This window comes from Castor canadensis, chromosome 3 (genome assembly GCF_047511655.1).
Source record: "Castor canadensis chromosome 3, mCasCan1.hap1v2, whole genome shotgun sequence".
Classification (NCBI taxonomy): Eukaryota; Metazoa; Chordata; class Mammalia; order Rodentia; family Castoridae; genus Castor; species Castor canadensis.
In genome coordinates this window covers 31350940-31377164 of record NC_133388.1, presented here as the reverse complement: position 1 = coordinate 31377164, position 26225 = coordinate 31350940, and the positions used below count along the sequence as shown (strand labels likewise).

Here is a 26225-nt window from a genome sequence, read left to right as displayed (position 1 = left end):
GGTTTCTATTTCGTTGATTTCAGCTCTTATTTTTATTATTTCTCTCCTTCTATTTGTTTTGGGATTTGCTTGTTCTTGTTTTTCTAGGAGTTTGAGATGTATCATTAGCTCATTGATTTGGGATCTTTCAATCTTTTTAATATATGCACTCATGGCTATAAACTTTCCTCTCAAGACTGCCTTAGCTGTGTCCCATAGGTTCCGGTAGGTTGTGTTTTCATTTTCATTGACTTCTAGGATTTACTTGTAGATTTACTTGGAGACGTGGAATCATGTATCTTTATGTATAAACCAGAATGTTTGGTTTTTTTCCCCCATGCTGAAAACTTTTAACAGGTTTCTTTATCTGTGGAGTTCAGGTGCTTTACCAAGATGCCTTGCCATCTTTCAATATTTTGGTTTTGAAGTGAGTAAGTCAGTCTACAGATTTCATTTTTTCGACTCTGGAAAATATTCCCCTTCTCTCCCTCCTCTCTGTGAAACTTTTGTTAGGTATTTTGGCTATGGCCTCCATATTTCTGTATTTTTTTCTTGCTGTCTTGTCTCAGTTTACATCCTTGGAGATTTCTTAAACTTTGTCTTCTCAAACTCTAAACCAGTCTTCAGCTTTGTCTATTTTTTATTCATTACCATCACAGGAGAGGGTTATTCAATTTTCTTAAATATCTAAGAATTTAAGGTATTTAAATATCTGGATTTAAATATCTAAGAATGTTTTTGCTTTTTGATTGGTTTTTCATATTTTATGGATATGTCTTTCTAAATCTCTTTGTCTTAGTTTGTTTAAAGTTCCTTTCAGCTTTTTACATTGTATAATTTCTCTTGATTAGCTCTGTTTGTTCATCTTGTTCTTTCTATTTTTTTCTGCAAATAATGGTGATCTTCAATTGTCCAGTCCTATTTAGAAGTAATGGACTGCATTCTTTTTTTATTATTATTATTCATTTATTCACATGTGCGTATATTGTTTGGGTCATTTCTCCCCCCTGCCCCCTTTCCCACCCTCTCCCCGCTATGGACTGCTTTCTTAAAATACATGTTTGCATGGGTGTCCTCACTGGTTGCGTGTGACTATTTCTAAATTGACATGGACTCCATGCTTGAGGCTGTATCTTTCCATACTTTGGTTTCCTGAGTGGGGGATGGAGGGTGTAGCAGGCAAGCTGTGGACCACCATACTAGCCAAAATTAGGAAGCATTCCTGTAGGAGTAGCATAACAAAATACTTAAGATATAATAATTTGTGTGGCTGGGTATGGTGCCATACAACTGTGATTCCAGCATTGGGGAGGCTGAGGCAGGAGGATTCAGAATTCAAGGCCAGCTTGAGCTACATAGTGGGACTATATCTGAAATAAAAAATAAAAATGAAGAGGAAATGAAAAATTGAAATTTTGTTGTTTCAGCTCCTGACTTCTTCCAGTAAATCTCTCCACTCAGAATTGATGTGTTGCAAATCCAATTGTGGTGTTGTCAGAACCACTTTCAAACTAATTCTCTACCTGTTTCTTTTATATTAATTCTGTCCACCTTCCCTCCTCTCCTGGCTTCTCCCCTGCCTACTAATCTTGCCCTGACAAATAGTATATTGATTGTACAGTGCCCTACTGTATGGTGGTAGTTTTGACCCTGGCTGCAGATTAGTAACTCAGCAGGATCTTATAAATCACACTTATGCCCTGGCCTTACCCCAAGAGGGAAGTAGTGATACTTACTGAAAGCTGCCCAGATAATCATAATGTGAAGCTGTGATTGCAGATTACTGGAGACAACCATTATTGGGGTGAAAAATTAAAATTATCCTGAGCTTTCTGATGATAATGTGAGAAAATCAGAACAAAACATCGTGGGAAGACTTATCCTTTTTACTTGATTTCCTATAAATATAATTTACACTTGTGTTTGCCTCTTAAAAAAAATACCAGAAAGGTACCTGGTGTATGATTCCATTTATATGACATTTTTTAAATGACAAAATTTTAGAATGGCAGATTAATGAGATGGAGGTTAGGTAGAAAGGTGTGTTTGGTTACTAAAGGTCAACACAAGGAACACTTATGATGTATGAAGACAAGTGCATCTTGTCTGTGTGGTAGATACATGAATGTACAAAGGCAATAAAATTGTGCTGAACTAAATATATATATTCACAAATGAGTACAAGTAAAACTGGAGAGCACCCCCATCCAAAAGTGTTAAGTGAATGAAAATTGAATGGGGAAAGAATTTGTTTTAAAAAAAAAAAAAAAAAAGCCTCTCAGGTGCTGTGGTTAGAGCCCAACCTAGTTTAGAGACAATGGAGCCCATCTCTCTTGTTTTCAGAGATTTTTTTCTTTTGACTGTGGAAAGTCTATTTCTGATGAACAGCCTTTTGGAACCCCTTAAGAATCAAGCTTGATTTCCTGTCCTAAAATAGTTCACTGAGAGTAGAAAGTGCTTTGGAAGTCAGACCTAAGCGCTGGGGTCAAATGTAAACGCTTTAAGCTGTGACCATAGGCAGGATGCAAAAGCGTCTTATCTTTCTCCTTTATATAACTGGGGCTCCTAGCAGCTTTCTCACATGATCGTTGTGAGGAATAACGTGGCTTCTTCATAGGTAGATCAAGACACGCAAGTCATCATTACCATTTTCCTCGAGAATTCCTTTGTCTTTCCCTTTGTTTTTTTGTTGAACCTTGCTCCGCTTACAGTATTCTTCTCTGAGAATGCTCTCAACTGATCTGCTTTTCCCCAAAGATGCCCTCTCTGGCTTAATTTCATGCTGCATCTCTATATGAAGATTTCAGGAGTACACTCTGGAGTCTGATCTCTAGAGTGAATAGCTGAACAAGTGATCTCTAACCCTGATTTCCTTTCTATTCTTGTAGGGGAAATCCAAGAAGAAGCTTATTGACCGGAAGAACACGGTAACTAGTTTTTAAAGGTTGAGAAATTTTTTCCATGTGCATATTCTATGACTGAGCACAGACTAAGCACAATACTTTATATTACCATTATCAGTCAGCACGAACAGTAACATAAAAATGTTTTCTATTGAAAAAGTATTCTGTGACTACCTTTTACAAACTAAATGTGAGATTTACTTTATTAGAGATTACTTTATTTCATTTCAGCTGTTAATAATATTCTTATTTGGCTGTGTAAGAGAGACCAGTGTATTAATGAAATTTCAGACTATTTAATATGATAGAGTCAAATAAGAGTTTGTGTTTTGGCCTTGACAGAATAAGGCAAACAGCCTTCTTCTTTAGGGAACTGACCAAACCTGCTTCCAGTTAGCCACTGAACTGAAAATGTGCAAGATGCCTGTGGCTTTTTGATTAGGTAGAGAAGAGAAAGATCTTAGAGGAAAGGCTGAGGTGACTTTGCCTAAGTGCATATTGCAGCTACCACAAAAACTTCAACCTGAACACATCTCTAGGTTACAGAGAATTTGAGATATTACATACATCCCTTTGTGCTGTACCTCTTTAAAAACCAGGTTGGGGACATGGCTCAAGTGGTAGAGCACCTGCCTCGCAAGTGCAAAATCCTGAGTTCCAACCTCAATACCACAAAATCAAAAACAAAAAAAGAGAGAAAACTTCTCTGTCTAACTTTTTGTTTTACATTTAAGAGTTAACTAAGATAAACTTGGTCTCTTATCTAAGCCTTTTGAAGAATAAACCTAAGTTTTCTTTAAAGAAGGAAAGTATTGTGATTGCCTTTTAATTAATGAAAAACTGAAATCAAGTTTGTAGCTTGTTTTCAAATGAAATTCTCATTTAATTTGAGAGTTTTCTCTGATTTTTAGTAAAGGATTGTGTTTCCTAGGGCATACATTATTAATTTAGAAGTTGAAGAAATAAAGGAAAAAATCTTAAAAAGAACATTTTTAAAGATCAATATATTCATTTTTAAATTTTTAATTCTTCTTATTATTTTTTGGCAGTACTGAGGAATTGAACTCAGGGCCTCATGCTTGCTAGACAGGAGCTCTACCACAGGAGCCACTCTACCAATCCCTATTTTGTTTAGTTATTTTTGAGAAAGGGTGTCACTTTATGCACAGGCCAGTCCAGATATTCATCCTCCTGTTTGTGCTTCCCTAGTAGCTGGGATGACAGGCATGTACCACTGTACCCAGAGAAGTAAGCAAATGAAAGCTGGCATATGATGCCATATGCCAGAGCATGAAATAAGTCTTTATATTTAAAAAGATTGAAATGATACAGAGTATTCTTTGACCGTAATGGAATTGGATATCAATAACAGTTTTGGATATCAATAACAGTAGAAAATCCTAAATATTTGGGTTGAGATAACACATTTCTAAGTCCATGGTTCAAGTAGGAAATCACAGGGAAATTAGAAAATATTTTGAATTCAATGATAATAAAAATTACATAACATCAAAATGTATTGATGGGCTGGAGGTGTGGCTCAAGTGGTAAAGCACCTGCCTAGCAAACACAAGACCCTGAGTTCAAACCCCAGAACCACCAAAAAAAAGTGTGGTATAGTTAAAGTAGTGCTTTGCTTTGAGGGAAATTTATGGCTTTAAGAAACTACAAAAACAAAAGCAAAGCATAGTAACCTAAAATAAGTAGAAGAGAGGAGATGATAAAAGGTACAAACCAGATAAATAAAAAATAAGCAGTAAAATTAACAAAGTCCCAGATTTATTCATTGCTAAGCTATCAGAATTGATAAACCCTTAGATAAAGTGATCTAGAAAAAAAAGAGAAGGAGCTCTTTAAGTACCAATATCAGTTAGAAAATAGCATATTACTGTAGATCCTACAGACTTACAATGGATATTAAGGCAGGGAATATTAACAACTTTATTATTCTGACAACTTAGATGAAATGATTAAACCTTTTCTTAGTTTTCTCCTAAGAAAACTGACAAAAGCTGGAAATAAAAATTTTGAAGAATACTATATCTATTCAGAAAGTTGAATTTGTAATCAAAATCCTTCCTACAAAGCAAACTCTAAGCTCATTGGTTTCATTGGTGTACTCTGTCACTATGAGGCATAATAACACCAGTCTTACACAAACTCCTTCAAAAGTACAGGAGTACTTCCCAATTCTTTTATGGTATCAGCCAGAGCATGGTACCAAACATGTCAAAGACAATAAAAAGAAGAAGAAAGTTCCAAGCTAATATCCTTCATGAGAGCAGACAGAGAATTTGTTAGAAGAATGTTAGTAAATCTAGCTGGGTGCATGAAGCACACGTAGTCCCAGGTACTCATGTGGCTGAGGCAGGAGCATCACTTGATCCCAAAAGATTAAGATCAACCCAAGGAACATGAGACCCCATTTCCAAAGGAAAAAAAAAAGTATATTAATTAATCCACCAGCATGTAAAAAGAGTACTACATATGACTGGGATTTTCCCCAGTAGCACAAGGTTGGTTTGACTTTTTCTTTTTGAACCCAGTGCCCTGTACATGCTAGGCAAACACTCTACTATTAAGCCACATCTCCAGCCCTGGTTTAAACAACACTTGGAAAATAGTCAATATAATTCACCATAAAAGAAGAAAAAAAAATGATTTCATTAGAAACTTCTCCCCATCCCCCAAAATCGCATCTGACAAAATTAGAAACGTATTTTTATGAGGAAAACCGTTAGCAAATTAGAAATAGAAAGGAGCTTCGTCTGATAAAGACCTTATATGAAAACTCTTATCACTTACATCATGCCTAGTAAAATACTCAAGGCTTTTATCCTGTGATTGGTAGTAAGGCAAGGTATTCGCTCTCACAACTTTTATTCACATTGTATTAGAGTTCCTAGGCAGTATAGTAAAGCAAGTGGGTCAGGGAATAAAAGACATTCAGATTAGAAAGGAAAAAGCCAAACGTCTTTATTCTTGGATAACATGTCAGGTTAATAGAGAATTCTAAGGTATCTACAAAATAACTGCAAGAACACATAAGCGCATGTGGCCAGATTGTGGGACATAAGATCCGTGCACTCACATCTTGTGTTTTAATATGCTGGCATGGAATAATTACAAAATGAAACTTGAAATTTCATTTATAACAGCATTTGAAAGTATACAGTACTCAGAAATACACCTAATAAAAACATATTCAACACTTTTACACTAAATGCTATTAAATATAATTGAAAGAGACTAAGGAGTTCCTAAATAAATAGAGATATGTCATGCCCATGGATTGATGGACTTAATGTTGTTAAAATATCTATTCCCCTCAAATGAGTCTAAAGTGTAATTTTAGTCATTATTCTAGTAAATTATTTTTATAAAAACTAACCAACTTTAAAATTTATGTGGCAGTACAAAGGACCTAGAAAATCCAAAGTAATCTTGAGGAAGACTTAGAGTGTCTGATTTAGATACTAGAATGCTACAGTAGTTAAAATGGTGGCAAACTGATCAATAGAGCAGAATAAAGAGTCCAGAAATAAATTCACATTTATATGGTTATTTTATTTTCCACAAAAGGTTCAAAATAATCCAATGGGGAAAGGACACTCTTTTTTAACAAATGGAGCTGCAATAATTGGAAATGACATATAATTTTTTTTGGTAGTGGTACTGGAATTTGAATTTAGAACCTTGTACTTGTCAGGCAGGTGCTCTAGCACTTGAGCCACACCTCCAGCCTAAAGATCACGTTTTATTTTGTTGTTATTAGCATATTATTGTTTTACTTGGGTACATTGTGACACTTAACAAAAGTGCTTATAATTGAAGATCATGTTTTAAAAAATGAACCTCCACCCCTTCCCCCACAGAAATTGGAGATGATAAACATAAAGGTTATTACTATGAAACTTTTTAAAACTATAGAATATTTTTGTCTTTGTATTGGAAAAGTATTTAGACATGATACAGAAAAATAAATAAGGAAAAATTAGTTAATGTTCTCAAGATTAAAAACTTTACTATAAGGTACTGTTAAGAAAAAATATAAAGAGCTCTACAACTCAATAATAAAAACAATCTAGTTACAAATGGATAAAATACTAAAACAGATACTTCAAAAAGGAAGACGTATGGATAGTAAACATGCTCACAAAAAACTCTTAGAACAGTTATCAGAAAATTGCCAGTTAAAGCCATGATATACTACTAAACATGTAGCAGAGTGGCTAAAATTAGACTGACCACACCATGTGTTGATGAGGATGTAGAACCAACTGAATTCTGATAAACTGTCATTAGTTGAATAAAATGGTATAAGCACTTTAAACAAAAAGGCTATCAGTTAGAAAACCTAGCACATTCCACTGTGAGATCTTTACTCAAAAATCACAAAATATGTCACGATACTTTTATCCATAATATTTCAAATCAGGAAACAATCTATGTGTCCTACAACCAGCGAGTCAATAAGCTATGAATTATTCACACAATGGCCTACTACTCACCAATAAAAAAAAAGTACAGATGCACACAATGTGGATGAATCTCAGGAAAATGCTGAATGGAAGAAGCCTTGCACAAAAGAGTTTGTGGTGTCTGTTCCATTTGGGTGAAGTTTAAAAGCAGGCAAAATTAACATGGTAAAAAATTCAGAATAGTGATTGCCTTTCAGGTGTTAGGCAGGGGTTGGCTGGGAAGCAGTGTGGGAACTTTCTGGAATGATAGTACTGTTAGAGTTTGGGCTATATAGTTGGCATTTGATTATTTCACTATATGTAAGTTTCGGTTTACTAAAAAAATCCTTTAATACAACTATTGAATTCTAAATATGTATGTATGCATATGTATATACAATATGTATGTGTAAGTGTTTAGGAGCAAAGTGCAGTGGTATTTGTTTGCAACATGGAAATGCCTTAAAAATTGAATGGGTAATAGATAAATAGAGGAATGTATGTAGCATATATATGTGATGAAATAAATATGTGAAGTGTTCATTATAAAAACTATGTAGTGGGTAGATACTTGGATGTTCACTGTGGAATTCGTTAAACTTTTCTGTTTAAATATTTTCATAATAAAATACAAGGAAAAAAACGAAGTAGATACAGCTAAAAGGCATTACAACTTATTTATAGAAAATTGAATTGAATTATTAATTAGCCAATATTTATTCTATTGCTTTTTGTTTTTTCTAAATTGAGTCTCCTGTTGATTGTTCTTTACTTTTGGTTTTGTTAAACCTCAGGTTTTGTTGGTTTACTGATTGATCATATTTACTACTTTCGTACCTCTCATGAGTTCATCACTTCCCCTTTTGAGTTTTATTCTTGTATTTGTGACTGTTTTTCATTCTCTGCCATCTGAATTATTCCTTCAAGTATCCTTTGTAATGCAGGCCTGGTGGTCATGACCTGCTTTAGTCTGTCTTTGTCTTGGAAAGTCTTTATTTCTCCTTCGAGGTTGAAGGACAGCTTTGCTGGATAAAGTTTTCTTGGTTGGCAGTTATTCTCTCTCAGAGCTTGATTTGTATTGCTCCATGGTTTTTGGGTTTTAGGCTTTGTGCAGAAAGGTCTAAGGTGATTGTTACGTGTTTACCTTTGTCTGTAAATTGGCATTTTTCTCTTGAACCTTTCATTATCCTTTGTTCTCTAGTTTTGGCATTTTAATTATGATGTGTTGTGGTGTTATTGTTTACTGTTCATGTCTATTTGGAGTTTGAAATGCAAATGCCTCCTGTACATGGGTGTCTATATCATTACATAGATTTGGGAAATTTTCTGCTATGATTTTGTTAAATTAGTTTCCTGTGCCTTCAGTTTGTATTTTAGCTCCTTCTTCCACCCTGTGATCTCTTAGGTTTGGTCTTTTGATTGGTCCCAGAGTTCTTACATGTTGTATTCATGTGTATTAATTTTTTTTCTTTGTGATTTTTATGTGCAGTAACTCCTCAGTCTTGACGTCCATCTCTGATATTCTTTCTTGATCTTGTCTTCTGGTAATACTGTCCACCAAGGTTTGTATTTGATTTATTGAGGTTTTCATGTCTAACATTTCCTCTAGTTATTTTCCATAATTTCCATTTCTTTGTTGAATTTCTCTTCCATGTTGCTTACTTTCTTGTTTAGGTATTGGATTGATTTCTTAATTTCATTTATCTGTTTGAGTCCTCTTTAAGGTCTCTTATCATTTTTAACCATAGACTTCTGAATTCTCTCTCTGACAGTTTGGCCAGTTCATTATCTTGGATTCAGATGTTGAGTTGTAGTGGGAGTTTGGAGGTGAGACATTGCCTTTATTTATCTTATTTAAATTTCTATGCTGTGATTTGTGCATCTGTTGGTCTGTTTGGTCTGTCTCCTTTTACTTCCTTGAGTGAACAGAGAACCTACTGTTTTGTTTCTTTGTTTATTTCTCTTCATCCAATTTGCTTTTGTTTGACTGTTTCTCTTCTTTTCTTTAAACTTGGTTTCTAATTAGCCAAAATTTATGACTTGTGAGATCTGTGATGCCTTCTCATAGCCACCGCAGATACAGTGATCAACAAGAAAAGTACAGTTCTTAACCTCAGGGAACTCTCAGATACCTACTTCCCAAGCATTCCAGGACCTCTGTCCCTTGAACTAGTTAGGGCATGTCTGTCTCACAGGTTCCCTTAGCTCATACTTGTCATTTACAAATATGTAGATAGAAATTCTTAGCAGTTTCTCTGTAACCCTGAGCTTTCAGGCTTCTTGGCTTTAGAATCTTTTTATTAAGTTTTTAATTGATCATTATCTTGAAAGAAATCTCTTTTCTTCCCCCTGAAGTATCACGTTCTTGGCACTGTAACCGCAAATACTCTTGTTTACTAGCAGATATTGGTTCCATGAGCATAAACTGGACTTTAATTTATGGGGCTGTCAAATTAACTTCCACCCATTCAATTAAGATGATCTAAAACATTAAGCAATCACAAATCATGGTAGGTTTTTAAAAGACAGGTCTTTAGAAAGAGGAATGTCTAGGAGTATGTAGTATAGAAGTGTTACGTTTTCTTATGCTCATGTTTGTCTACACAATTTTCAGATTTGATCAAGTAGCCAAATAAATGGTTTGAATGATTTTTTAAATCAGATTTGTTTTATTTTCTTTGTTACTTAATTGGTCAAATGACTATTTGTAGAGGTTGTGTGTGAGTGCATGTGTGTGTGTGTTTCAGTCTTATAGGACTATGATAAAAGGTTTGAACAGTTTTTAAAGTTTTGTAACCAGACCTGGTAGTAGTGTATACCTATAGTCACCACTACTGGGGAGACAAAGGTATGATGATCTCTTATGCCTAGGAATTTGAAGCCAGCCTGTATATCATAGTGAAACCCCTCTTTAAAAAAAAAAAAGATTAGTTTTCTTCCCATTTCTGCTTCCAAGGTGAAGACCTTCCCTGCTCTTGGGTCTGCATACAGAACTCCAAATCCAACTGGTTAAATAGCTCTCTCTTCCTGTTCTGACCATTCCACCCAACCACAAATCCTTATCAGAAAGTCCTAAACAAACTAAAAGATACAGCCTTTCTGTCATACTAAGAGACTGAAACTACCAGAGGAGCTAGGATGAGTCCTTGACTTCATAGGTAATAAGTTTGGAGTTCTAGAAAGTTCTAGAGAGAGTTCCTCTGCCTGTTGGAGCTTGAGGTTTGAATATGCAGAGTTAACTGCATGCTTTCAGACACTGATAAGATCCTTCTTTTCTGACCCAATGACCCAGAGCCCTCTCTTTTGTGACCTGGTTATCTCTGTCTGCCCTGTACTTACCCCAGTTCTCGTATAGGCTGGGCCTAATATCTCTCACTTCCCTAATTTGTGATTTGCCTTTCTCGAACCCAATACAGGTGCTACCAGTCCCCGCTTTCCCTATCCCACTTCTCATTTAGGGCCTTATTGAGTTTGGTTTGTTCTCTTATCTGCTGCCTTCCTTTGTCTGCACCTCTGACTCTAACTCTTTACTCTTACTAGCTTTTCACTGAGACACTTCCCTTGTGTCTGTCAGCTGGGTGCTAGTTACTGTATTCACATGTCATCAGCTGTTCCCTCTCATCTCCATCGCTGCCAAATCTGTATTTCTTAAATATTATATATATTCAAAAGGATATTTATATAATTCTGAGAAAATTATAATTAGTAACAATAAAATAAATACTAAGAAGTTCTTTTCTCAAATCCCTAAATTTCTGATTTCCATTTAATTTTTTTAAACTTCTTTCTTCTTGCTGAGTAGCAAAGAGCTTTTATTTTCCACTTTCTTATATACCTGAAAAGTATGTGCACTGTATTTCAGTGGACAATAATGCATACATTTTGCTGAAAACTCTGTAAATACAATTACCACATTCAGTTTTGGTGTAAACTGACTTACCATAAAATGCACTCTTGATATGTTTTCTGATGTGTGTTTCATAAGAGTGATAAAAGAAAGCTTAAAAATAGCAATAAAACAAATACCTTTACCACCACTTAACAACTGAAATGTTACTCATTTCTCCCAGTTGACTTGCATAGCAACCATAAGTATCTGAATTCAAACTCTAGTACCACCAAAATATAATAATAATAAAAACTAAAAACAAACAAACCAAAAATCTGGAGGCATGTTTCAAATGGTAGAGCACTAGACCCTGAGTTCAATCCTAGTACTGCTCTCTTCCCACCCTCGCAAAAAAATCCCTGATATCTCCCATTTGTTCTTAAGGTGTAAGGTATTGGATGGCACTTTACAATCCTTGCAATAAAGTAATAGGCAATGTTAGTGAATGCTTAAAGATACTTGAATATTGTCTTTAGAACATTTAACAAATTCAGAGAGGGCATTAGTCAGGTTTTAATGTAAATTCTATTATTCCCGTTTATCTGTCAACCCTTTTAGGGTTCACTAGAGTTACCATGCCCCATTTGTCATCCTTAAAGATTCTGTCAAGCTTAGCATTAGAATAAAGAAGAAGACTTTCTAAAGGCTGTAGCTGCCATTTTGTTTTTCCCCTAGAATGAGCACTGATGGAGCACCAGAACTGAAGGTAGAGAGCATGAATTCTAAGGCCAAGCTGCATGCTGCTCTTTATGAGAGGAAACTCCTATCTCTGGAGGTGCGAAAACGTAGACGACGGAGTGGCAAATTGAGGGCAATGAGGCCAAAATACCCAGGTACCTGTAGCTTTCACCAAAGTGCATAATGTAGGTCCTGCCAGACCAAGTTAATCAGTGTTTTACTCAGTACTTAATAAGTCAGAACTTTCCTGACTTATCAAGTCAGGAATACATACTTTTTTATGTAGTTGTTTTTTTCTCTGAAACTTGATTTCAAGATTATAAGTTTTTAAACCTTCCATTTCATGATATTTGTTTCGAAGTATATCTGAAGAGCTTACATTTTGGCTCTTGCACTTATTCTATCCTTATACAAATACCTGATACTTTAGAAATAATATTAGCCCGAGTTTAATAACATTGTGAGCAGTACTATTGGGGTTTTGATGACTAGGTGAATGCAGTTCATCCTTTGAAATTGTTGAATGATGTAAATATTTTAGTCAAAGAGAAATTTCTTCTCCTGGATTCTCCCATGCCGAGGTCTATTTTTAACTGACTGGTAGATTGATTTTCTTTTTTCCCTGTTTCCCTCTTTTGTAGAACACTGTGTCAGGCAGCATGTTAGTTACTGAGGTTTCATTGGTGAATAAAAAAAAAGCTATGGTTCTCACAGAACTTACATGACGGAGGAGAAAGACAATGAGTAAACTTAAGGTAGAAAGATATTCCCCTACAATTTGTACCTCCATGAAGGGTGCTTTTCTAAAATCCTCCTCTAAAACAGTATAATAGATAGTACTCAGTCAAGGGTATTTGGGGGTGGGGTGGGGCTGGGTGGGTTGCCTTAAGTTGTGGGAGGGCCATTGGGTATGATGTGAAATACCAGTCAAATTAAGATCACTGAAAGGTTTTTTAGAAGACATAAGATTAAAATGTGGCAAGTGCTATTAATTTTGTGTCTTGTTTGTGGTGACTTAGAAATGGGTTTTTACTAAAAAGATAAAAGGAAGGTATTGGGAGAGAGGAAAATTCAATCCTTTTTTCAGCAACATTAGTGATTCTTCGCATTTAGTGATTTCCCAACCAGCTGAAATGAATGTTAAAACTGAGACAGAGAGTGAAGAAGAGGAAGAGGTTGCATTGGACAATGAAGATGAAGAACAGGAAGCTTCCCAAGAGGAGTCTGCAGGGTCTTTTGGAGAAAATCAAGCCAAACATACATCCTCATTGACTGTTATGGCAGAAAATTCACCCAAAGAAAATTCTATGAAAGTTCCTGAATGGAATAATAAAGGTGAACAATGCTGTAAAACTGAGACTCAGGAGCCAGAGCCTAAATTTAACCTGATGCAGATTCTGCAAGATAATGGAAATCTAAGGTAAGTATCTTTCAGAATTATAACAGTAAAGGTGATACTAGCTCTCTTGTACTGTGTACCAGCTACTCTTTTCATGATTTTATAGATACCTTTCATTTAACATTAGAAGAAGTCCTATGAACTAGTGACTATGATTAGACATTGCTATTATTAAGGAAACTGAAGCTTACAGAAGTTCAGTAACTTGTCCACTGAAGAGCTACAGTACAAACTTGGGTCTCATTTTCTCAACAAATGTTGGGGACATTAGTGTTCATCATTTTAGAGCACAAAGTGACTGAGACAAGGAGCTCATCAGTTCATGGCTGAATATGGGAAACCCTTAAAGAACTGGAGCTCTGACCCCATAAGAACAAAGTGTTCTTAGGACACAGGAAAAGGAATGAGTGATCTGCCTTTAGAGGGCTAAAAAGACATCATGGAGAGGCAATGCTTGAATCTAGGCCTTGACTAATGAGTAGGGTTTCAGGAGAGTTGGGAAGTAATAGGTGAGTGTGGGAGTGCTAAGTAGGTAGTGGAAACAAAGGCACAGAGATGTCATAATATAGTTCTTCATTCAGTCCATCAACAAATACTTAATGATTAATGAGCACCTGCTCTTTGCCAAAAATTGTGTTAAGCCATATAGTATTACTGTGGGGACCAAGACAGGCTTGTGGAGGTCACATTCTGGTGGTAAAGACTGACAGGAAAAAAGGAGATAAAGTCATTTCAGGTAATGAGAAATGCTTTGAAGAAAATCAAGTGTTGTAATGCTCATGTGTAATGGGGCCAAGGGTTACTTACTCTGTGGCAGTCAGATACGAAGGTACCTTTGAGGTAAGTTCTGAATGATTGAGAGACAGTCCCCTGAATATTAGGGGGCAGACTCCTCCAAGTGGAACTGAAAATACAAAGGCCCTGAAATTGGAATGAGTTTGGTGTGTTTGCCAAATACAGACAAGAGTAGTAGATTGAATAGAAGAGTGTAGTAACAAATGAGACTCAAAAAAAATGGTTGCTGTTAGATTGTGAACAGCTTTAAAAGGGACATGGGCTTTATTTTCTGAATAATTTTTAAGCAGATGTGTGATAGAATCAGATCTTGCTTTAGAAAGTAAGTATTGGTTGCATTATGGGATTGTGGTCGATGAGAGAAGAAACTAAAGAGAAAGCAGTAAGTTAGAAACAGTTAGAAATGTCTAAAGCCAGGAAGATGAAGGCACTGATCAGAGCACTGGTTATAGAAATGGAGAGAACAAGATGGAATGAAATTTGCAAGATAAAATTGACAGAGGCTGAGTAGTCCATGTTTGGCAACTTGATGACACCATTAGTCAATATAAAGAACATAGGAATTATTTCATGATAGAAAATAATGGGCTTCACTCTGAGTGACCAAAGAAAATACAGCTTCATAGGTCACGGTTGAATAGTATTATACCTTTGATAGTTAAAGCCTTCAGAGTGGTTGAGATTGCCAGTTCTATTTAACTCAGGAAGTGTAGATGAGAAGAAAAGGAAAAGAATGGAGTTCTGGGAAATACCACTCCACTATTTAATGGGTAAGTCAGTTAAAAAAAAAAGACCTAGACATAGTAGTTAGAGATACAGGCAATATGGTAATAGGTACAAGATGAGAGTTTCAAGTCTATGAAATGCCTAAGACATGTTCAGGTAAGAAGTAAAAAGAGACTCCTAGATTTGTGACCTAGCACCAGTTGAGCAGTGGAGGGCAATTGTAAGCTGAGGAAATAGGAAAGCATGTGTGAAATAACTTTTCCAAAGAATTGGGCAATCAAAAGAAGGTGGGAATACATCAAGGAGAGAACCAGTCAAGACAAAGTGATTTTCTTTTTAAAAGATAGGGATTCTGTAACTTATTTAATAGACCACAGGAAAGGATTTGATGGCCAAAGAATTAGAGGTGCAGAAATGGATATATTGGCAGAGAAAGGTCCTAAAGGGAGATGGAAAGATGCCAATGGAGGAATATCTCTTCCTGTAAGTTAGAAAGAGATGAGATGAGTGCAGTTGGGAGAAGTTGAAGAGCAAGGAAGTTTAGATATTTGTGTACAATGAACTTTATTTTCTGAATTAGAAGCCAGATCCTAAACTGAGGGCCCAGACACTATAGTATGGAGTGATTGCAGTATTGGAGATCAGGTTTGGGATAGTGTTATGGAGAGTGAAGACATCCATTAGTGAGTCCAGGTCCTATGAACTGAAGTCAACATACCTGGGCTATGGTCCTTTTAGTCCAACTGGTGAGCATAGACAAGCCAAAGTTGTTTTTTTTGTTGTTGTTTTTTTGATGGTACTGAGGATTGAATTCAGGGGCTAAGCAAGCTGTCTTCCACCTGAGCTATGCCCCAGGCCTCTTGCTTTTTAGTTTGTTTTTCAGATAGGGTGACCTTAGACCATGATCCTTCTACCTCTGCCTCACAGATAGCTGGGATTACAGGTGTGCACCACCACACCCAGCTTGTTTTTGAGATAGTCTTGCTAATTTTTGCCAGAGCTAGCCTCAAACTGTGATCTTCCTATCTCTGCCTCCTGATTAGCTGGGATTACAGGCACTACCACACATGGTCCTGCAAGTAAAAAAAAAAAAAAAAACCTTTCTAGACCTCAGTTTCCTTTTCTGTCAAGCCAAGGCGTGGAGTTAAACAAGGGATTTTCAGATTACTTCCTGGAGGAAAAAAGTTTCATTGAATTGAAAATAAGAACATTTGAAAACCACTGGACTATATTCTGAATTCCTTTCCAGCAATAATTTTCTCCTTAGCTGTTATAGAAAGAAGTGGTTTGTCATCAGTCTTAGGGAATCTCACTTTCAGGGAGTAAACTGTTAAAATTGCAGTGTGCTGGTGTTCATCAGTGGGTTTCAAATTGTCTTCCCCGAGGCTGCTCATTGTCCTGTTGAGCATGTCAGTGGTTCCTAGGGGTCTGGGAAAGGACCAAGACTACAGTTGGACATTGTAGGCACAGCCTCCTTATTGTACACTTTCTATGGTGAAAGTCTATACAACCTTTTGTTTTTAAAATAAGTTGCCTTGGTGTGAGTTGTTCTTTCAACTGAGGGAGGGGAGTGTCAAATGAGTAGCTATCAATACTTTTAAGACAGTCTCAGAATTAACATCTTAGAATCCCTTTAGTAAGCCATATAGAAATGAGAAACTCAGTACTTTTTCATTTGATTTGCAACAAAACTACATGATTAAAATCTCACTTTATAAGCAGTAATTCCCTCACCCAAAAGACCTTCATGTTTTAGAGGGCCCAATCAATGCAGTTGGATATTCTGCTACATTTGGAAGTTTCTAAAACATCCTATTTCATGCTCAATATATTGCACATGAATTGGTCAAAGTGGAGGATCTTTTAAATTTATTTTGACTTGAAAATAATTTGTTATGGAGATAAAGCTAATGGAACCATTGTTGAGGGGACATTAATATACATACTCTTTGTAAACAAGAATATAATTGTCTTTGCTGAGAACATTTGGAAATATAAATTTATTGTTTCAAATTCATATTGCACTCCCATAAGCTCTCCTTGTTAGTAACAAAGATCTACCCTTACCTAGCCTTAGTTCATGTTCTATAGCTCTTAAGTGTGACACACTGAAGTGCAAATGGATTCTCAGCCTGACTCCCTTGCCCGCCAGTACTCCAACACACACATAGAATATAGTTCTGGACCCAATGAGGATTTCCAATTTGCTTGGGACAAATCCTTCATGCTAACCTTGGGGAACATGAGTAGAAAGTGTTCAGTGATTGCATGTGTGAGGATTATAAACAAAGTTTGTGTTGGGCCCTAATCTTTGCTGATGTAATTTTGGCTACAGTGTCAGAAGGCCGATCAGCTGAAGTAACTAAAATCTTGCCTGAAAGAAAACAGATCTGCCACAATTAGCAGCTGAAGTGAAAGTCGTCAGTGTGTCTCTGGTACCTCTGTCTTTCAGACTGTAGCTTGATGAGCTTTCCTTGTCTGCAGCCTATATCACTAGGCAGAAAAAAGATGGATTCTTCAGTGATATCTCTTTTCACCATATTTAAAGATTTCTTTTTCCCACTGACCATTTGGGTTCATCCCAGCCCATTGGTTCATTTACACCAAACTCTGTTGGACCTACTCATTTGTTCTGGGCTCTAGCCACCCCCGTCTTATAGTTGAGAAACACATGACCTTAAAATTTGGTCTCAAAAGTTCCTTTGTAGGATTTATCTGTTCTGCTTTGTAGGCTTTTATATACTAGGAATATTAGTTGCCATAGTAAAACCCATACTTCCATACCATCAATAAGTATGACCTTAAGGCCTCCAATGCAAAACGCTCTTCCATCGTGACTAAAAGATTCTTGTGAAAATTCAGCACTTCTGTCCCTTCTCCTAAGAAGGTTATTAAAAAGCTCAGAAAGATAACATGATAAGCTGGAAACCTGATTTTGTATTCTTGATTTTTCTCCTGTGCTGATAGTGAGAAAATAAATGGGATTCTCCGTCTCTGTTTCTTTTAATGAGAAAAAATAGTTTTAAAGCTTGTATATTGTTTAGAAGAGTTTAAGACTATATGATGGGCTTCATATTTCTTAGCTATTCTAATAGAAGGATCCTCAATAGAAGAATGCCACCTCTAGAGAGGCAGGCAGCGTTTGATAGGTTTGCCATTCTGTGTCATAATGGTTTGTTGTTTTGGATTTCTGTAGCAAAGTGCAGGCCCGACTAGCATTCTCTGCCTATCTCCAGCATGTGCAAGTTCGCCTGACGAGAGACAGTGGAGGTCAGACACTCAGTGCCAGTTGGGCTGCCAAAGAGGATGAACAGATGGTGAGGCTCTGCTTGTTGGAACCTTTGACTTGCCCTTTTTCTTTCCCTCCCTCCTTCTTCCCGCCCTGTCTTTTTTCTATTGAATAGCAATATATTTCCTGGTGAGGAAATTATTGCCTAGCGAAGTTTCTAGATTTCTCTTACTTTAACGTAATGTGAAACAGATCTTTGATCTGGAGCCATGTTCATTATGCTGTGTAGTGAGGACATCAGTTTATTCCATTCTGAAGTGGAAATTGAATGTTCATTGGTTGTTAAGCCAACCAATCAAGTGCAAAAGACCCTTGATAAGAAGAACAATTTCAGCCCTTTCTCAGGTAGCCTCACATTCTATGAACTCTTTGAAGGGAGCATTGCCATCCTCACTTTATAGATGAGGAAACAAAGACTGAGAAGCTAGGCTTTTTGTTTCACAGCTTGAATGTACAAAACTGGAACTTGCACTCAGATGTTATGGCTGAACATCATTGCCCTTCCATTGTTTCCATGAGTCAGAAGGGGTTTATTTTCTGTCCTGTGGGGTCACCTTAGCTCTTTGAAAGTCAGCACCTTATCATGCCCTTTCAGAATGTACCATCCTCCAATTGATAATTTTTTCCTTACTAGTTGTAACTTTATAAAATTCTTAGATTACTGGAATCAATCTTGTATGATAACTTTTATTGTATGTCAGCCATTTGAACATGTCAGAGATTTAATATTCTAGGATGACTTTTCTCTTTAAGATCACAGTGACAGGGAGCTTCAAGCTCTCTGGTAAGGTCAGAGGTAACTGCAACCTTTATCCTAGTAGGTGACCCTACTCTAATTTTTAGTCCTTCACATGCAAAAAACCAATTCTTTATGGAAGGCTTATTGTAAAAACATGTTGCTTATTGCCAAAAAAAAAAAAAAAAACTTACAAATTTAAAGTAACCAATACAACCCAGAGATAAATCCTGTGTGTTGTGAATAACCCTCCAACCACCAGTGGAAAATGTTAGCTCTGCTCTTTCCAAGTGGAAAATTGAGACTGCCTTTTTGAGAGTCAGTTTGTCTGCTACACTATGAAAAAATAATGTTTTAATATAGCAGTTTCAACCACCCTATAGTAAAGACAACAGAGAACTATGAAATCCAACCCTCTGGTTATGAGGCCGTTCCCTTTATGCTGGAGAAAATTGGAACTAAAGGACAATGAGCCAAAATCAAATTCAAGAAGGAAAAAAAAATAGCTTAAAAAGAGAATAACCACTGCAAATACTGGCTTCAAATTCACATAATTTCTATGGCTTTCTACAAGAATATGTAGGATCATCACTGCAAAATGTGATGCCAGTTTTGTGAAGCCCTTCTTGAAATATATCTAGAGAGAAAATCCTGACCACTGTAGTACCCTTGCCATGAGGAAGGTAGGTGTAGAGCTGCCCTCTCTGGTCTGGGGAGGGCTAGAGATTATCTCCTAACTCACAAGAGGCACATAAACAGAAGATCCCCAGATCCAACATTTGAAAGCAATTTTATTTTTTGTGTGTGGCAACAGTCTCCTTAAGGCTCTTGACCCTACAAAATCTCCATGAAGCATTTGTGATGTTATGAATAATCTGACTGGTATCTGCTCAGATTTCATAATCCTCCGCCTCCATATCTTTTATTGAATTCAGGGCTTCACACCTGGTAGGCAAGTGCTCTGCAACATCAGCCACAGCTTCAGCCCCTGCCTCCATCTTAAGTGAAATGTATCTTTCTTACCCTTAATGACTTTCCACTGTGCCCTCCTTTGCCAGCTCCTATCTCTAAAAGATCCCTCATCCTTGGTGAAGGAAAAAAGCTATCGTCTTTCAAGCTACCATAGCAGTCCTTTCTTTAGTTTCTACTATTGACCTTTATTCTTCATTCTATGTGCGTTTTGTCATGTCTTCCTTCTACTGTCTTTAATCAGTGTCCTCTTGAAGTTATCCCACCAGGGCCAGATGCAGGGTCTTGTCTTGGTTGTGAAACTTTGTAGCTCCAGTCTCTTGGAATCCTTTGACATTAAACCCTTTTCTCCCTTGGATTCCATGGCATTGTTTTCTCCTGGATTTGTTTCCATGCCTTTTTTTTTTTAAAGAAAATGTTTTGAAACAGGGTCTCTCTTTGTATCCCAGAGCGGCCTTGAACTCATGATCCTTCTACCTCAGCCTCCTAAGTGCTATAATTACAGAAGTGAACCACCACACCCAGTTTTCTATTATTTTTCTATTTTCTCACTTTTGATGATCTAATCTGTTCCCGTGGTTTTAGTTTCCACTACCTGTCTTTCAGTGCTACCTTCCCTAAATAATTCTATTTGATCACCTTATTAGAAGTGATACTTGCTCTTTGAATTATAATATTACTACTTATACATGGATTATGGAACTTTTATAGCTATTCTCTTATTAAATAGTTATTCACAGACATGTTTGATTTTGATTTCTAATTGCCAATTTATTGAGAAAAGAGAAGAAGACTCTTTGTTTTCTTTTTCTGTATCCCTTCTTATTCCTGACATGTTTGCTCTGGGTCTTACTTGTCAAAATGTGTAATCCCATATCTCTTCTCACATCTCTGTTGTCCAGTACCACCATAGCTTATCTTTTGATGTTTAGCACAATCTCTGCTTTTTTACTCTGCGGTTCTTTAACTTATAGGAGCTGGTGGTTCGTTTCCTTAAGAGAGCATCAAGTAACCTGCAGCATTCACTGAGGATGGTACTACCCAGTCGACGATTGGCACTTCTAGAACGCAGAAGAATCCTTGCCCACCAACTAGGTGACTTTATCGTTGTGTACAACAAGGTAAATCATTTATCTGGTAGTCTCGTGCATTGGGTTGCTACACACTGCCAGAAACAAGCTAGACCACTCTGTCCAGTTTCTGTTCTCTGGCAGCACCATCCCCTGTGTGTTGCTATTGGAGAGACTGAGACCCTACTCTTTTAACCTGGCTAGACTGAAAAGGTACTAATTACTTATGAGAGGGCCAGTGACTGTAGTTAACACTTATCAAAGGAATATTTCTTCTTAGCTGTATTACACCTGTCTTGAATGTTGTATGTGCACCTGTATTGTTGTTGTTATACCTGTAGACCATGGTGAGTTGGCTATTTGGGAGCAAACTTGAGCTGTGAATTTAACATGATGACATATTCGTCTTTTTTTCCTAGAGATCTCTGAAATGTTTTATACAGGGATGCCATTTTATAATAAAGCCCAGGAAATAAACTATTCAATAAGAATTTTTTATATATCCAACCGTGTCAGAATGCATTAAAAATACTATTTTGGAGAGGTATTATGGTCACGTTGCAAAGGGAAAAGCTAAGACTTAGATATTTAAATGGCTTTTTCAAAGTTGCATGGAATGGTTAGTAGAATTTCAACACACCAAACCTATATTCACAATTTTTTCTACGTATGTTGAGACTTCTGTTATGTCTCACATCAGAATTCATTCAATTTGGAAGCTAGTAGAAGCGAATCTTCTAAAACCTATCTGCTCTCTACTAATTGCAACAAAATTACTAAGGCTCTGTTGTTCCACAATACTGTTAAAGTGTGATCACAGATGTTCTAAGCTACTATAAAAGACTTTCTTCTCAATGGGCTATGAAAGTAAAAAGTAAAAACATGATAAAACTTTACATTTTTTTCTGCAACTATTACTTGGGAATTTCAAAACATTTCACAAAATAATGACCAAAAGTCATACACCAAATTTACAGGTGGCAAAAGTAAAAGTCCATGAAAGAATTAAATGTCTTCACTGTAAGGACCAGTTAACCCAAGGGTAATGAAAACATGATGAAGTGTGTGTTTATTAGGAGTCATTTTTATCTTGATATTTTTCTGTGGGGTTGGGTACTGAATAGGAAACAGAACAAATGGCTGAAAAGAAATCAAAGAAGAAGCTTGAAGAAGAAGAGGAAGATGGGGTGAATTCAGAAAGCTTTCAGGAGTTCATCAGACAAGCAAGGTAGAGGACATTCTTGATTAATAAAAACTGTCTTATTCTGTCTTCCACACTACTATTGAGTATCCAACATTCCCTTGCTCCTGACACACGGATGTGAATGAAATCACTCTCAGAAGGAGGGAGAGTTTCACAGGCTGGACCTTTTCATATCTCAGCCAGTTTTGTTGATGTTGTCATGGCTTCAGTTATCAAAACACTGCTGCTGGGTGTCTGGGCTGTAGTTCTAGACAGTTTTCAAAGTACCCAACACTCAAATACTAAGAGCCTGTTGGAAATTTGAAGTGAGAGGCTTCTAGTGTTTACTGGGTCTGAATTTATCCTTGACCTACTGATGCTGTGGAGATGACCAAATTTTGCCTACATTGAGTGGGTTGAGGAATTGGCAGTTTCTCAACACTGTCAGGGTTACGCCTAATTTATATAAAATAGAACAAGTCCTTCATGTTTAAAGTTAACCTTGAGGAATTGAAAATCTCAGTATTCAACTCTGTCTTTATATGAGTTAGCCAAATCATTTTGTCAATTGATATTTTATTTCCAAAGAAAGAGGTAACAAAGACACTTAATTTTAAATTTTTAAAAACTCATACTGGAGGACCTCTTTCTGATTAGAAATGTTGGCAGAACCACTAAAATAAAATAAGGAATAAAGCTGCTGTAAACCCCATTAATTAGCTTTCAATCATCAAAGTCATAATGGGGAGAAAGTAGGAAATTGACTCCATTATTTGTGAAGGTCAGGTAGGTAGAGGTTTGATCAGTCAATAACATAGTATGATCACTGGCTAACACCTTATTCAGACCTCACTATAACCTCAGTATCGTGCTTAAAACACACAGGAAACAAATTCATCATTTTTTAGGAGTTCCATAATTATATAATGCTGTTTTGTTGACATTCTCAGGACTTGAATAATATGATTAATAAAGCTGGTATAGAATTAAAGCAAGCAACGCTTTCTCATATCAACAATATAAAAACAGAAACAGAAAAAAAGCTAGTTGATATCCAGAAAATAGCTTTACTTTTTTTTTTTTTTTTTTAATGGTACTGGGGTTTGAACTCAGGGCTTTCACACTTGCAAAGCAGACACTCTGCCATTTGAGCCACTCCTCCAGTCCACTTTGCTCTGGTTATTTTGGAGATGGGTCTTATGAACTATTTGCCTAGGCTGGCCTTGAACCTCAGTTCTGCTGATCTCAGCCTCTGGAGTAGCTAGGATCATAGCCACGAGCCACAGCTAGCCCAGCTAGCTTTACTTTTAAAGCCAAAAGATTGATTGCTGTTTCTTCCTTGGGATCTTCAAAAATCCCTAAAATATAAAAAAAGAAAAAAAAACCCAGACTTTTAAAAAGTGATGTGTATTTTCCAAACAGACCTAATTGGATACTAAAGTTGAATCATATATACAATATAGGTTTAGATATAATGCCTGAGATATATAGAATATATTGAATCATACTTACTACTGATTGTGAATCCAATGTTAATCGCTGGTCAAAATACAAGCTGTTCTATACCTATATTCTGAGAAGGACCACCTAAAACCCACTGCCAGGGAGAGGCAGCTGTCTGTTAACAAACTCAGCTTTAATCTTTGGTAATTACTTGAGCTTCTTATCATGTGGTATGTAGTTACTTTGGAAACTGTGGGTTTTATGGTGATGATTCAGGAAAAATTTTTTTAATTCTTGTGCAGTCACACTACTGGTTCAACTTATTTCTGCCATAGCCTATTAAAATGACATGCGACTTCTTTAAGATACTTTAATTACCTAGAATTACACACTGTAAAGGGCCAGATAATAAACATTTTAGAGTGTGTGGGCTACATATGGTCTTTTTACACACATACACACATATGTATATATGTACGTATGCAGTATGTATATGTATAAATGCGTAAGTGAGGGTCATGCAGAAACAGGTCGCTGGTCAGGTTTGGCCCACAGTTTGTGGTTTAGACTCCTGACCTAGAGCACAACTGCTTGGTAGAACTGTGAGTGACTTCTGAGTGCTTGAAATGTGTCAACTCAGGAAAAGAATCTGTAATTTTATATAATTGTAATTAATTTAAATAGTTCCATATTAACCGGTGCCTGCCATATTAGGCAGTATATCTTTTAGATTGTTTTCCTCCATATTTCACTTTTAACTATCTGTTAATGACAAATTTTCATCTTGTACTTTTCATTTTTCTCTTCTCCCATTTCCTCTGTCTCCATAATAAAATCTGCTGGAAAGATTTTCCAGAACAACTTTCCATGCTGACCATACTTTGTCTCTTCATTTCAGTGAGGCTGAACTGGAGGAGGTGTTAACTTTTTATACCCAAAAAAACAAGTCTGCAAGTGTCTTCCTGGGAACGCACTCTAAAAATTCTAAGAACAGCAATAGTTATTCTGATAGTGGGGCAAAAGGTGGTAAGTACGCCAGTTATCAATGAGAAATAGGAATGGTGCCTTGGGCTCGATCCCCCTCCCCCACAAAAAAAAAGACCTAGTAAAAAACAGAAGTGCAGAGAACAGTCAAGAATAACATGTTGGCTGAGCAGTAATTGTCTCTGAAAGTGGTTCATGTTTGCAGCATGGCACCAGGACTGGGAAATGGGGGGCCGGGGGCAGTACTTTGTGTCCTAAAAGCAGAAGAAGGCCATGGTCTGGTTGGCTTTTGTTTTTCCCCCATGACAATTAACAAGAGAGAGCTTTTCAGGAAAAGCTGTTTAGTGAGTACTAGTGAATAGCTAATGTTTAGTGGACACTTATCTTACTGTCTGTTGGACATGATCTTATTTTTACTTCTAACAACCATGTGGAGTAGGCAGTCTTTCACAACTTCTTTGCAGATGAGAAAATGAGCTCAGAGAACCAAGTAACTTGTTCAAGGACGGGACTTGATCCCTAGACTTCCTGACTTGAGTTTGTTCTCATAATCTCTGCTCTTTTGCCCTCACTCTTCTTCAGTCAGACCCCTGAACACCATGGGCATTTGGGTAGAATTCTTTGTTCCATGGGGCTGTTGTTTAAAATGTCTGATATGCTTGGTTGCAAACCCCAAATGCCATTGGTTTACCTCAGGCGTTGTGATAACTTAGAATGTTACCCCTGCTGGGAAACTCCATGATTGGAGATTTTGGAATTGAATGTGGACCAGATTATCTAGCTTGTGTCATTGTGATTAAAAAAAAAAAAAAAGGAATGACAATCTGTTATAAACAAACAAAGCCCTGTGCTTTAAAATGTAAGCTGGATTTAAAACCTAAGTGGAGGCCAGGTGTGATGGCTCACGCCTATAATCCCAGCTATTCCAGAGGCAGCGATTGGGAGGGTTGTGGTTCAAGGCCAGCCCTGGCAACAAATTGGTGAGACCCCCATCTCAACAAATAAGCCAGGCATGGTGGTCCATGTCTGTGATCTCAGCAACTCGGGAGGCCAAGGTAGGTGGATTACTGGGAGGGCCAGCCCTGGACAAAAATGCAGTCCCCTATCTGAGAAATAACCAAAGCAAAAAAGCTGAGAGTGTGACTTGAACAGTCACATGGCAGCCTAGCAAGCACAAAGCCCCAAGTTCAAACCCCAGTACGTCCTAAATCAATCAGTCAAACCTAGGTGGAGGCATAAGCGTAGATATTCAGCACAGTAATTTAGCCAGTGTTTTAATTAATAAATTAAAAATGGAGGGCTATTATAATCTAGTATAGAAACATCCAAGAGAATTGATCATTTAAAATATGGAATGAATTTTCCCAAAGAAACAATGTTGTTTTTAGTTTTAAGTTTTTGCTTTTTGCCTGTTTTTGTGTGTTGTGTTGTTGTTGTTTGGTGTTTTTGTTTGTTTAGGTTTTTTGTTTTACAGTAGTAGGGGTGAACACTAGGCCTTACGCATACTAGGCAAGCTCTCCACCACTGAGTTAGTCACCCCCCAGTGTTTCACAAACAGATTGGGTTCATAGGCTAATTCATAGAAGCCTATTTCACTTACTGTCTCATTGAGTCGTTGTATTACAAGTAGTCCTTCTGAACCTAGCCCTCTTCTTGGAGCTTTTTGTATTTCACATTCATCTGTTCATTTATTCCTTCTACAGGTTTTTACTGAGCACCTAT

At 36.8% G+C, this 26225-nt stretch overlaps 1 protein-coding gene across 20 annotated transcripts in view; it reads left to right on the top strand.

Annotated features, from left to right (window-relative positions):
- The window catches only part of Ttll5 (tubulin tyrosine ligase like 5), a 264716-nt gene that overhangs the window by 95284 nt on the left and 143207 nt on the right, over positions 1 to 26225 (top strand). For 18 of the 20 annotated variants that reach the window (XR_012446084.1, XM_074067497.1, XM_074067496.1 and 15 more), the window contains 7 exons: positions 2868 to 2906; positions 11907 to 12064; positions 13023 to 13329; positions 18026 to 18146; positions 20798 to 20944; positions 22018 to 22121; positions 24418 to 24545. Coding sequence is in view for 19 of the 20 variants with exons in the window: in XM_074067497.1 (XP_073923598.1) it covers positions 2868 to 2906; positions 11907 to 12064; positions 13023 to 13329; positions 18026 to 18146; positions 20798 to 20944; positions 22018 to 22121; positions 24418 to 24545 (1004 nt within the window). In the remaining variant the exon portion in view is untranslated. Of the gene's footprint in view, positions 1 to 2867; positions 2907 to 9114; positions 9170 to 11906; positions 12065 to 12996; positions 13330 to 18025; positions 18147 to 20797; positions 20945 to 22017; positions 22122 to 24417; positions 24546 to 26225 lie in introns of those variants that run through there. The other 2 variants (XM_074067506.1, XM_074067507.1) reach the window with 2 other exon arrangements.